This window comes from Engystomops pustulosus, chromosome 5, assembly GCF_040894005.1.
Source record: "Engystomops pustulosus chromosome 5, aEngPut4.maternal, whole genome shotgun sequence".
Classification (NCBI taxonomy): Eukaryota; Metazoa; Chordata; class Amphibia; order Anura; family Leptodactylidae; genus Engystomops; species Engystomops pustulosus.
Window position 1 is genome coordinate 163,555,732 of NC_092415.1, and position 12,627 is coordinate 163,568,358.

The 12,627-nt window shown below is 37.8% G+C and overlaps 1 protein-coding gene and 1 long non-coding RNA gene across 5 annotated transcripts in view; one reads left to right on the forward strand and one right to left on the reverse strand.

Moving 5' to 3' along the window:
* LOC140133450 (uncharacterized) overlaps nt 1-12,627 on the forward strand; it is a 125,836-nt gene that overhangs the window by 22,539 nt on the left and 90,670 nt on the right. The window lies entirely within an intron of this gene.
* The window catches only part of KCNH8 (potassium voltage-gated channel subfamily H member 8), a 252,604-nt gene continuing 240,304 nt past the window's right edge, over nt 328-12,627 (reverse strand). For all 4 annotated transcript variants that reach the window (XM_072153654.1, XM_072153653.1, XM_072153652.1 and 1 more), the window contains one exon: nt 328-6,191. In XM_072153654.1, coding sequence (XP_072009755.1) covers nt 5,466-6,191 — 726 coding nt within the window. In that variant the 3' untranslated portion in view covers nt 328-5,465. The remainder of the gene's footprint in view (nt 6,192-12,627) is intronic.

Consider the following 12,627-nt stretch of genomic DNA (forward strand, 5'->3'; position numbering starts at 1 on the left):
CCAAAATTTCTTCAGAATATTCTTAATTTCTGGAGCCTTTTCATCAAACGTAGCGATGAGTCTGATTTAGTTTCTGCGTTGCTTTGGGACTAGTAATCGAGGGTCGATCTTGGTCCCTGGCATAGGATATGTGGATATCCCCTGTGTTATGCTATTGATCCCTGACACTATCGGGCGACCCTTTAATGGGGGATACAATATAGCTACAGTCTTAATCATAAAAAAAATAAAAATGTACAAAAAATAAGAACTTTTATCTATTTTCTTTATTTGAAAAACCAAAACAAATATCTTGTAAGAACTTTTATTTTCAGTAATAAAATACATCATGCAAATCTTAAATAGCTTTTTTATTTCAAACATTCACAGCAAGAAATATATGTTTCAATTAATATATGTTCACTTTTGTAGAATGTTGCATCCTTTATGCAAAGTCAGTTTCATATGTAATAAACATTTCTTCAGCAAATATTTCAAATGTAACCTCCAAACTGATACACTGATACCAAGCACTCAAGGGGCGGAGCATTACTTCTTAACTTTTTTTTTTTTAATTAATGAACTGCCCCTTCATGCCCTTTGCCATAGTTGACACAATTGGACAGATTTACTAATCATAAGTATGCCAACATTCTGGCCCAAAGTGTGCTCACATTTTTTAGCATTTTTGAAGTCCATTTGTCAAGTAGGGGTGGTTTAGTGGGAATGGGTGAATATTAATTGGGGGGGGGGATATTATCATCAAACTGTTTGATTTCTTCTTCTAATTTTTGAGACTTTTTTGTCTTAAAAAGTAGTAGAAGAAAGTAGACAACATGCTAATAAATCCCCCCATGGTATAAGATGTCTGAAAAACAAAAACCAGAAAGCAAACCATCCAACAGGTAGCATAAAATGAGACAAAAGGTCTAAAGATGCACCAATTCTACAATCTCGTTTGAGTCACTAGAATGTTGGCATATCTGGACAAAGATGTCTAACTTGAGGACAGACAGTATTAGTAAATCTTGTTGTGTATCAACTTTAAACCCCTTTCACACAAACGTACGTTTTTTTAGTTATGCATTCCTGTGTCATATTTGGCTATATATATCTGCTTACATATCACGTTTTTTAGCCATACGTGCATGTATGTCACTGTATCCGTTCCGTAGCCATATATAATAAAATATATGTGGGTTGGCAAATAATTTTACTCGCTTGCTCAACCCAAAAATCCCTGGATATGACACGTATATATGGCAACATGTGGTGCACAACCGTATGCAAAACGTATATTAAATGTTCCTGTAGGCTCCAATGGGTTGTACAGAAATACTGGAGAAAATTAGACATGCTTTATCATTTTTTAATGTAACGCTCACAATATGGTGGACAATACGTATCTGTAGGATGACTGTATTGCCCATTGTAATGAATGTGGCAGGGTGCTCCACATATGAAAATGGTACGGTATGGGTAGCACATAGCCGCTTTAATACATTCGTGTGAAAGGGGCCTTACCTGGAGTATTCTATTAACATCTTTTTTCTTGCTAAATAAAACCTTCAAATGAAAGCTTAAACAACCCTTAATATCAGAAATCATATAAATCTGACATATTTAGCAATTCATATTTCCAGAATTGTGCCATGCACAATATTTAGAGTCATTTTACACGCTACATTAAGAGAAAGGGACCTCTGTCAATACATTGAAGTTGTACAAGCCATGTACAGGAAGACAATCATAGATTTTTCTTGGATTCATGTAAACATAACATTTTCATAGAGAGTGAACAGATCTCATAGTCATCATAGTCGTTTGCAGTCTGGGGACTTCCTACAGCATTTATTATTGCAATATGCTATTGACCCTTAAGGCTGCAAAAGATGATTAAAAACAATACAAATACAAAAAGTACACATTCAGCCCATATGAAGTGACCCTATAGAAAAATAAAAGTGGAAAACATTTACTGTAATAAACCACTGATATTGCCTTTCTACTCCTAGGAAATTTACAATGCCATGAATTCACTGTTTGTTCTGTGCTATTCATTATTCTTCTCACTTATCACCATTGCTTCTGTTTAAATTCCTAAAACAATGTAATGTTATAACACTTCATAGTATTTACACACAAATGCAAAAAAAAATCACTAAAAGCCTTACATAACAATGTTTTCATATTATTCAGTTCTTAGTCCATTCACAACATCCTTTGTTTGCAACGTAATAGATACATAGTAACTCATACACAAAAGAATAACGTAAGGACCTTCCACCATACTATGGATCAGGTTGGGTATAAATTAGTTGGGGTTAAATTAGGAATTCATAGGAGGTGGCAGTGACACTGTACAGATTGCAATAAGGTAATAAAAATCAATTTTTCGCTTACATATATTGCTTACCCAAATACAGAAGGAGAACAATGATGACAGCAAAGTCCATCTACTTTACTTATTCTGCAATTCATGTGATCTCGAGTAGGCGATAAAAATGCTAAAATTCTATTGTATTTTTTTGTGGGGGGCATTACTATTTTTGGTCACAAAGTTGCATTAAGACTCATACAAGGGATTTTATTACTTTTTGGGAGCGCACTAGAGGCTTTAGTAAGTTTTAGTGAAGAAACACAGACTTTATTTTTATCAAGGGGACACCGAAGGGGGGCATTAGGAAATATTACTATCTACTGTAAGAAAAGAGGCAGCATTACTTTCTATTAAGGTGTGTCAATATTACTTCAGTGGTTTAGAAAGTTGGAAACTTTGGTTTGTTTGGGACACAATGGAGAATCTTTTTGAATTTCAGTATTTGAATGAGGACGTTTTCTGACTATTATATGGAGGGGCACTGTCTATGTGGCATCATTTGTATTGACTATAATTATAACATCTGTCATAGAATATTTGGTTGCATTGTGAAACATAGCCAATTATATGTAATAGGGACACCTTTATAACACTGTTATAAATCAGTTAACACTGATTTCTCGAGTCAGGTAAAATTTTTGGTATGTCTGGAAGTATTTTATCTGGATGCTGTGTTTTAATATATTGTATGGACCTATAGATTGAATACTAGTATCAGAATAACTGTTTACATGCATGCACAATGGGGGCAGTTAGATGAGGTGACCTTATCCGACTAAACACTACGGCAAAAAAATAAGCAGCTGACACAGTCATAACTGGTCAATAAGTAGTTTGACAGGAGGCGGAGGCTTGTGTGGGACCCCTGATCCATTATGTGGGTATGGGTGGGATCTGGTCTGGGGACTGTGTTTACACAGTGGTTCTAGTCAGGTTTCTGAATTTTGTGTGTTACTATATGGGGTCAGCTGGGGAAGCAAGGGTCAACAATATCTCTGCAACCAATTGTGTAATTTTTAATAGGAATCATCAATACAATCTGATATGTCTACATTACTTTATATTATATTCCATAAATGTTTTGGGGTCATTTACCTTAGTTTGAAGATTTTTGGATTGCTTCTTATTTTTTTGTCATGGTGGTGGTGAGGGATGCTTTATTGATTAATCTTCAAGGGTCTTGAATCTGACATATAAGTCTGATATTTTTATGTCAGCCGGTGCATGGAGTTTTTATATGCTGATATTAGCAACTTTTAACAACCGTTGCACAGATATTTTGGAGATTTTTAAACATTAACATCTGGATTCCAAAGATAAATCAGATGTAAAAGAAAATGATAAATTTCACCTTCCCGATCTTGAGTGACTCTGGCCATTTGTCCTTGGTGGTGTTGAATAAAGATGGATCATCGAAACATGGTGATTGGGAATGAAGAGAACATAAGCTCCTGTTTAATAGTAAAGTCTTTGAAATGTAATTTGGAATGTAATACTGATGTGTGCTGTTAGTGGTATATGATGCGTATAGCAGTAGAACTCTAGAAGGATGTTAGTGCTGAGCCTAAATATGAAGATCAGACTGACCTTATGATTCACAACATACAGAAATTCGTATCAACTGGACTTAGATGAAAGTTATTTTAGGAACCCAAAGCTACAGCTATAAATAGCCAAAATGTTGAGTTACATTTCTTTTACAAAACCCAGACACTGAACTTTATAAGTCTTTGGTTAAAAAAAAAAAATATTTTCCTTTTTTTGTCTTCCTATTATTTAACAAAATCCAAGGATGTGACACTACACAGCCTGGTGACAACATTTTCTAAAAGCTACTATAAATCAACTTAAAGAAAGATGACCTAAAATATAATGAAAACACATCATTAGTGGCTAAACTGCAAGTAAAAGCACGTTTAGGATCAGTAAAGTATTCATCTGTTAGTAAATTGGATTTCTGCTTTATATAGTAAGGATCCGTTCACACAGTCATCATGGCATCCAACTGAGATGGAGTCATGACATATTGAATTCCTTTATAAAAAGATACGGATGAATCCTGTGACCTTGCAATCGGGTGGTCAGGTTTCTACAGGTGTTTGAGTAAATTTCACAGCAACAGTAGTGCTATTATTATGGTAAAAACACCCATAATCCCAGTAGAAACCATTTAAGACAAATATAACTTTTCCACTTTCACTCTATTAAACCTAAGGAAATGAATTTAAATAAAACTTTCATTGTGACCAAATATGAGTAAATGTCTAATTTAATGAATGTATGAAACTAATTTTCAGTGATATATTTTGGAGTTGCTTGGCATATTTTTGTATATATATATTTATTAAAGTATCAGTTGCATACATTCATCCACCTTACATGCAAAATGGGATATTATATTAAGTATGTACAATTTTTTTTTTCTGAATAATAAATTGTTGAATTCAATATGCATAAGAATTGTGCATTTCTCTTGAAAACCGCAAGCTTTTTACCAAAAAAAGACATTGAGTTATAAATATTTTAAATACTTTAAATACATATTTCATACCAAGAATATAAAAATAGCTTTTTTTTCTGATAAATAAATTAAGAGGTTTCATTAAAATGACAAATAACGTGCAACAACTAACCATCTACCAATTCTATTTGGTTGATTGTCTAGGAGATGACATGCAGCGAAAATTGTCCCTATGTCGTCTCTGAACTGACAAATAGACAGCAGGAGTCATGGTTACCTGAAGCAAGCATTGACAGTGCTATTGTTTGCAAATGACAGTCAGGCACTCAGGAAAGAGCGTTTGCTTTGTGATACAATAACTCCCTACGACATTTGTGGTCATGTGTTCTTTTGTATATGACTCCCAGCTGTTTTGACCCTTAGGGTCTTCAGTCTTTAACAAAAGTCTGGCTTATAGACCCACAGCTTACATAAGTAACAAAAACACACCCACCACACTGCTAGATAATATGGTGAGTTACTGTGCTTTTTGTATTAAATTCTCAATGAATCATTTTCCAACCATATTTTTTTTGCATTTCATGCATGAATGGTTACCATGTCGCTGCTTCTGTGCTTCTGTTGAATATGGATTATTAGTTAACACTATACATTTATGGCTTTGTCATCTTTAAACTCTATTGTACTTGTAACAACGTCACTTGGGTAATCCTCTGTAGACTGTTCATGTGACATTACAGTTGTCCCTTCTACGTCCCAAGATCCTGGTAGGTTCTCAAGACTAAGTGAACTAATTGCTCCTTGGCTGAATCCTTCTTCAGATCTACTGGGAAGCACTAGCTGCAAAGAAGTGTCCGAAGATGAACACATAGATGGAGAAAGAGTTGCAGATATAGACTGCAGAGGAGTTAATGTAGTATCCGAATGAGGGGACATGCACTTTAAATATGGCAAATGCTCTGCCTGAATAACTTGATAATGTGAAGGAGAATATCCAAGGCCTGAAGTATAATAATATTCGCCTTCTGATGAATTTTCTACATTGGATGCGTTTCTTTGGGGGCTGCTTCCTACGCTTGCAGAATCCATATTCCACAGGTCAGATACAACTGTCCCTTGGCATAGTTGTGTTGGGGTACCGACCAAGGTCTCGCCCTGTCTCTCCATGCACTGTTGACTTGTCGTCCATGTCATTTGCGCCTGCAATTGATCCGTTGGGGATCCTATTGTAGTTCCCATTGCTTCCAGCACTGTACCATATGTCGAATAGTATCCAACTGGACGTTGCACTGCTATGAGGTTTTCTAAAATATTCATGACAATCTTCATATCTTTGCTTAACTGAGAAACTTCATGGGTCAACGTACTTACCTAGAATAAAAAGAAACTTACATTTAACAGCATTTACAGATATGTGAATTTGTTTCTTATGACATGGAAGTAAGAATGATTTTTAAGGTAGGTGCATAAAATAGAAATTGTAATAAAAACATTAAAATGTATTCTTTAACAACCTGTAATATACAGAAAATGTGCACAGAGCAGCACGACCTCACCAGTGAGGTGAGGGGTAAAATAGGGGCTAACTGAGGGAAAGGGAGAACTTGTGGGGTAACTGAAGTAGGGAAGGGTAAATGAATTAGAAGGGGGACATGAGAGGTTAACTGAATGAGAAAGGGAGAACATCAGGGGGTAGCTGAATGAGGAAGAGTGGACATGTGGGAGTAATTGAATGAGGGGTAACAAGAGGTCGGTAACTGAAAGAGGATGGGTAACTGAGTGAGGAGTGAGGAAGAACATGAGGGGAGCAACTGAGTGAGAAAAGGTAGAACATGAGGGGAATACCTGAGTAAGGAGGGGGAGAACATGAGAAGGGTAACTAGTTGAGGTGTGGGGAGAACACAGTCTAAGTGAATATAAGTGTAAGCACTGTGAGAGGGGCACATTGAGGGGGCTGTGGTGCACATTGCTAAGGGCTGTGTGGGATATTACTGGGGACTGTGGGAACATTACTGGGCGCTGTGTGCAAGACATTACTATTGGCATGTGAGAATATTACTGGGGGCTGTGAGGACATAATTGGGGCTGTTGGGGACATTACTAGGGGGTTGTGGAGACATTACTGGGGGACTGTGGGGACAATATTTGGGGCTGTGGGTACATTACTGGGGACAAAGTAGGGGGTCTATAAGGACTTTACTGCGGGCTGTGAGGACATTACCAAAGAAATTCTTAATTTTGCTATATTCTAACACTAATAACTTTTTATACTTGGCGTATGGAGTTGTATAAGGTGTCATATTTTGTGGGACATGATGCTATTTACTTTGATAGCATTTGTAGAACTCTATGACCTTGTGATCACTTTTTATTCAATATTTTATGTGGTGTTTCGGACATTTGGGAGCTATTTTCTGTTATGGGGGTTCGCCGCTGGGAATACCCATTTTTATATATTGATAGATCGGGACCCTTGGGGAGCAGCGATACCTACCATATTTATGAATTTATGGTTTGTTTATTTTTTTTATCAGTTCTAGGGAAAGGTGGGTGATTTGTACTTTTAGGTTTTTCAATTTGTTTATTTTTTTTTGTATTTTTTGTATTTCTACACTCTCTTGGGGTCTGATCCCCTATACAACATACTGCAACACTACAGTATTGTAGTCCATTGTAAAATCAATGAATCTGTGAAAAAACTACGGCGATGACAGCCACAGAACTCTGTGTTAGAGTCCAGGCTGTCAAAGCAAGCAGCTGATGCTCATGATGATGAAACATAAGCTGCAATCTCGTTTGGGTTTAACACCTGCGATCAGAGCCAGCATGATGCAGCTTACACACACTGGGGGTCATTTACTAAGGGCCCGAATCGCGTTTTCCCGACGTGTTACCCCGAATATTTCCGATTTGCGCGTCGGCGCCGGCATGCCCGCGACGGAAATGGGGGGGCGTGGCCGAACGAAAACCCGACGGATTCGGAAAAACCGCCGCATTTAAAAAAAAAATGTGTTGTGAAAATTGCACTTACCTTCACTCAGCCCGGCTCGGTGTATTCCAGTGCGTTCCGATGCTCTTCAGCGCAGAGAACGCGCCACTGGATCGCGAATGGGCCGGGTAAGTAAATCTGCCCCACTGTGTACGGAGTGGGCTCAGTGACATGTCTGTAAAAGGTTAAGTACTTTCCCTAGCCTATTTTGGGTAAGGCAGCTGCTCTGTTATTCCCATAATTTTTCAGTCCTCTAGCCTTTACTACCCCCATTTTCCAGCCATCATTGAGTCCACTTTGACTTTAAAGTTTGTGCCGTAGTCCAGGACCTGAAACAAAATTTTGCTCGGTCTACTGGTCTATTGCGGCCATCCGCGGTATGGTGAACACAATGGGGCTCATTTACTTACCCGGTCCTGTCGCAATCAGCGGCGCGTTCTCAAACGAGGATTCGGATCTTCCGGCGATTCACTAAGGTCGGGTACCACCCATAGGAAAAAGAGAATGCTTTATCATGTTTACAGCCAGGCACACTGCCTCACTGTGGATAGGGGAGGAGTTAGCAGAACCCGTGCGTAGCACGCGTTCATGTGAAAGTAACCCAGTTTTTAAACGCATTGCAAACTGCATGTGTTTTAAAACGCGCACATTTCGTTTTCTCTTTTCTGGAAGTGTCAGTAGCTGTGTTAACATTTTCACACCTGCTTACATTTCAAGAAATGAAGAAAAACGGATTCAAAACCAACCATATGAATTGAGGAATAGAAAAAGGTGTGCATTTTGCAATGCGTTTTACAATACACCAAGGGCACACCAAGAAAGCACCATGTGACCGAACCCTAAGGAGGCCACTGGGAATATGAATATGAGTCGTACCAGAAGGATTTGTTGTCATACTATTATTGTTAACTTTAAAATGGTAATAATCCACATGTTGTAAGAAAAGAGGGTGATTATCTTATACATTCTTTTCTCAGGGAGCCAGAATGTTAATACCTGTATATACAGCATGAGTTTCTATTTCATTTTTTAGGTCCTTTTATTGCTACTAGTCCAATAGAAATAAATAGAGCAATTTGTAAAGAATGATGTTCCATGGTCATGACAGCATATCCTCATTACAAACATAAATTCAGCTGTCGGATTCTTAGATAATGTGACAGGTACATTATTTACTGCCATTCAAAGCTACAAATGCCACCAATTAGTCTGAATAATACAACTGCTTAGTTATCTGATTTCTGACTTAATTTTGACAGTTCAATAATAAACTGGACTTGTAAGACCATTTCCAGTTATTACAATTGTTGAATTTATGTTATGTTATAAACTGATCCGTTATATCCATTCTAAATTGCTTTAATATTTATGTAGTACTATATTGTTTCTTATGTTTTGAAGTGATGATTCAAACTCAAATTCAAAATATCATCTGTATACCAGGCTTGACCTTAACTGATCTATTCCTAGATTCAGAAGCAAATACCTGTACACTAGTCGGCATCAAGGCTTGTCCTCATTATTTGGGCTACATGAATAGTGTCAAATATTGATGGTAACCTTTTATTGTATCCACTTATACAATTCATGCTTAACAAGCACGGTCCATTTATGGACTTCTTTGGCCCCATACAAATAGATCTTTCTCCTATAGGGCTTTAATCAACAGAAGACATCTAGTTCCTTGTCCCTTGAAGCTAATCCCTTGTCTTGGATGAGTACTGCTTAAAGGAAACCTACCACTTGTAGTGGCAGGTTTCTGATGGGAATACCGGGCACCAGCTCAGGGTGAGCTGGTGCCGGAGCCTATTTTCGTTAGTGTTTTAAACCGCGGTATCGCGGTTTAAAACACTTTTTAAACTTTATAGCCGGCGCAGGCAGGTACGCGCTCGGCGCTTACCGTGCGCGTGGCTACATAGGAAGTGAATGAGAGCCGCGCGCATGAGAGCCCGCGGTTTAAAACACTAACGAAAATAGGCTCCGGCACCAGCTCACCCTGAGCTGGTGCCCGGTATTCCCATCAGAAACCTGCCACTACAAGTGGTAGGTTTCCTTTAAAGGACTATTCCCATTTCGACAAATGATTGTTATTGTTTGTATAATGAAAAGTTATACAATTTTCCAGTATACTTTCTGTTTTAATTCTTTATGGTTTCTTGATCTCGGCTTGCTGTTATTCTGTCGAAAAATTTTTAACTTATTTTTGCTTACAGTGGACAGAAATCTGACCATGGTCACACAGGTGAACAAATTGTTAGTATCATAGAGAGTAATCAGAGCTCTGCGTTATAACAAGCCGTGCGTCATTGTGACCATGGTCAGATTTCTGTCCACTGGAAATAAACAATGAAACTTTCTAAAGCAGGAAAACAAGCAGAGATCAAGAAAACAATGAGGAACTGGTAGAGAAAGTATATTGGAAAATTGTATATCTATTCATTATGCAAACAATAACTTTTATATGCTAAAATGAGAATACCCCTTTAAGTCAAAGATTGGCTTTATTGTATCTAGTTCCCTCTTTTTGACCAATGTCTTTGAAACAGGTGACGCCTCTATGTATGGTCATTGTGAATGGTAATGCAATCCAGTTCCATCAACTTCTGCTGACTGTCAATGATTCAGCCAACTGACCCATACTGACAATGGTCTAGTTTACATCTTTACTAAATCTTCGGGTATTTTTATTAGTTATTGTGAGTCAAAGCCAGATGAGGTTGAACACACGACACAGGTGCAAGGCTTTCCAGAAACTATTCAGAGGTTAAGTATAATGGAAAGACTTGTACCTTCTCTATGTGTTCCACCTTACCTGGTTTTGGCTCACAATAACTGGAGGAAGTGATTGATAACCTATAAACATTTCATTAATGGGGTCTCTGCTGTTCACATTTCATTGATAGGTGGACTCTTATGTTGACATTTCATTAGTGGGGGGATTTGCTGGACATTTAATTAGTCCGGGGGGCTCTGCTGTGGACATTTTATTATTGGGTGGCCCCTACTGTGGACTTTTCATAAGTAAGGGGCGCTCTGCTGGATATTTAATTAATGATAGGGGCTCTGCTGTGGAAATTTCATTAATGATATGGGGGCTCTGCTATGGACATTTCATTAATGAGGGTGGGCAGCTTTTGGAAAGGGAAGGCTAAGGCTGGACATTTTATTAGTGAGCGGAGGCTGCTGCTGGACATTGTATTAGTGAAAGGAGGCTGGTGAAAATTTTATTAAAGAGTAGCTGCTGCATTTCCCACCCTAGGGCATATACTCAAGTCCATAAAAATACTCAAGTTTTGGTAAAATTATCCATGGCTTATACTCGTGTATGTACAGTATGTATATTTTTTTTCCTCACAATGAAATGGTCAAAGATAAGAGGACATTATAGGTGTATATGGGGCTAGAGAAAAGTGGTATTATTATGTCCTTTTTTTTGTAGCACCCTTCTTATAAAGACAGACAACAGAGAAAGGAGCACTAACAGGAGGGGTCACAGAAAACGGGGCAGCTGCAGGAAATGGTGAATTTTAGACCTGGGACTGCAGGCAATTGCACATTCTATGGGCTGGGGTTATATGTGTATTTGTGGAGTACACCATTTTTTTCAAAGGGGCTATGGTAAAGAGCTTACCCAATGCGGTCCATGTAAAAAAATATTTGTGGTGTAGCCAGCCCTGGGATACAAAAAGGTTGGGCACCATTGGTGTAAACAAAATGCCTCTCTTCAGTGCCAGCCTCTGTTGGTATACACTGGCTCAGCAGTGACATCATGGTGATGTTGCATTTAAACAGGGCTCCCACCATAGCTGAAGGCTACTGCCTGTATTATGCTATAATGGGTGTTTTTCCTCCATTATTTATTAACATTTCATGCCAAAGCAGAATTATTATGGCTTGCTATAATACCAATGAGCAGATGAAACTCTAATATATAGTAATTGAAAAAAAGACAAAATATATGATAATGCCCCTAGGTTGATTAGTCACTACCCTACATGTACCTATATTGGAAGTAGAAGTACTGTATTTTTATGACCATAAGGCGCACCGGATTATAAGGCGCACATGTTTATAAGGATGAATGACCAGCAGGCGGCAGACCTGTGCACAGTTTAAGGCAGCTGTTGTCTGTAAGTACGGTTCATATATAAGGCGCACTGGACTATAAAGTGCACCTTTGATTTCTGAGAAAATCAAAGGATTTTTTGTGCGCCTTATAGTCTGAAATATATGGCAGTAAAGAATTTTAATTTTGTTTTAAACATATTGGGGATGTATTTGAATTCTGGTAAAAACTTCTAGATTGGTCACTTATGGGTGTGTTGCTGCAAATTGTTGCATTATAAAATCTTTAGAAAGCAGTTTACAAGATCAGTCAAATGTGATCATTTTTTTGTTCTGCTCTGTAGATGAGAATTCTGAGAACATTGTCTGTGTTTTCCATTCACGAGTCACAGTTATTTTCCAGTGATGTGCATAATGCAAGTCAGTTGTTCCAGATTAGTTCTAATGGATTAAACTCATCATATTCACATTTTATGCACTTTATTTAATGAATCAGATGTACAGTATTCTGACTAATGCGCCTAATGCACCATTCACCTGAAACAAATACTATAAACAAGTTTTTAGAAGGACGGTGCATAAAAAATGCATTTCATTCCTCAAAAATTACCATCCACCTCTGGAATCCTTGACTACAAACTATGATAGATAGGTGAACTGTGAAATAGCTTGAGGCATATCATCTGTGGTATCTAAAAAGTATCCATCAAAGATAAAATATACTTTTGGAAAAGACCCAGTGGAAGCCCTGCA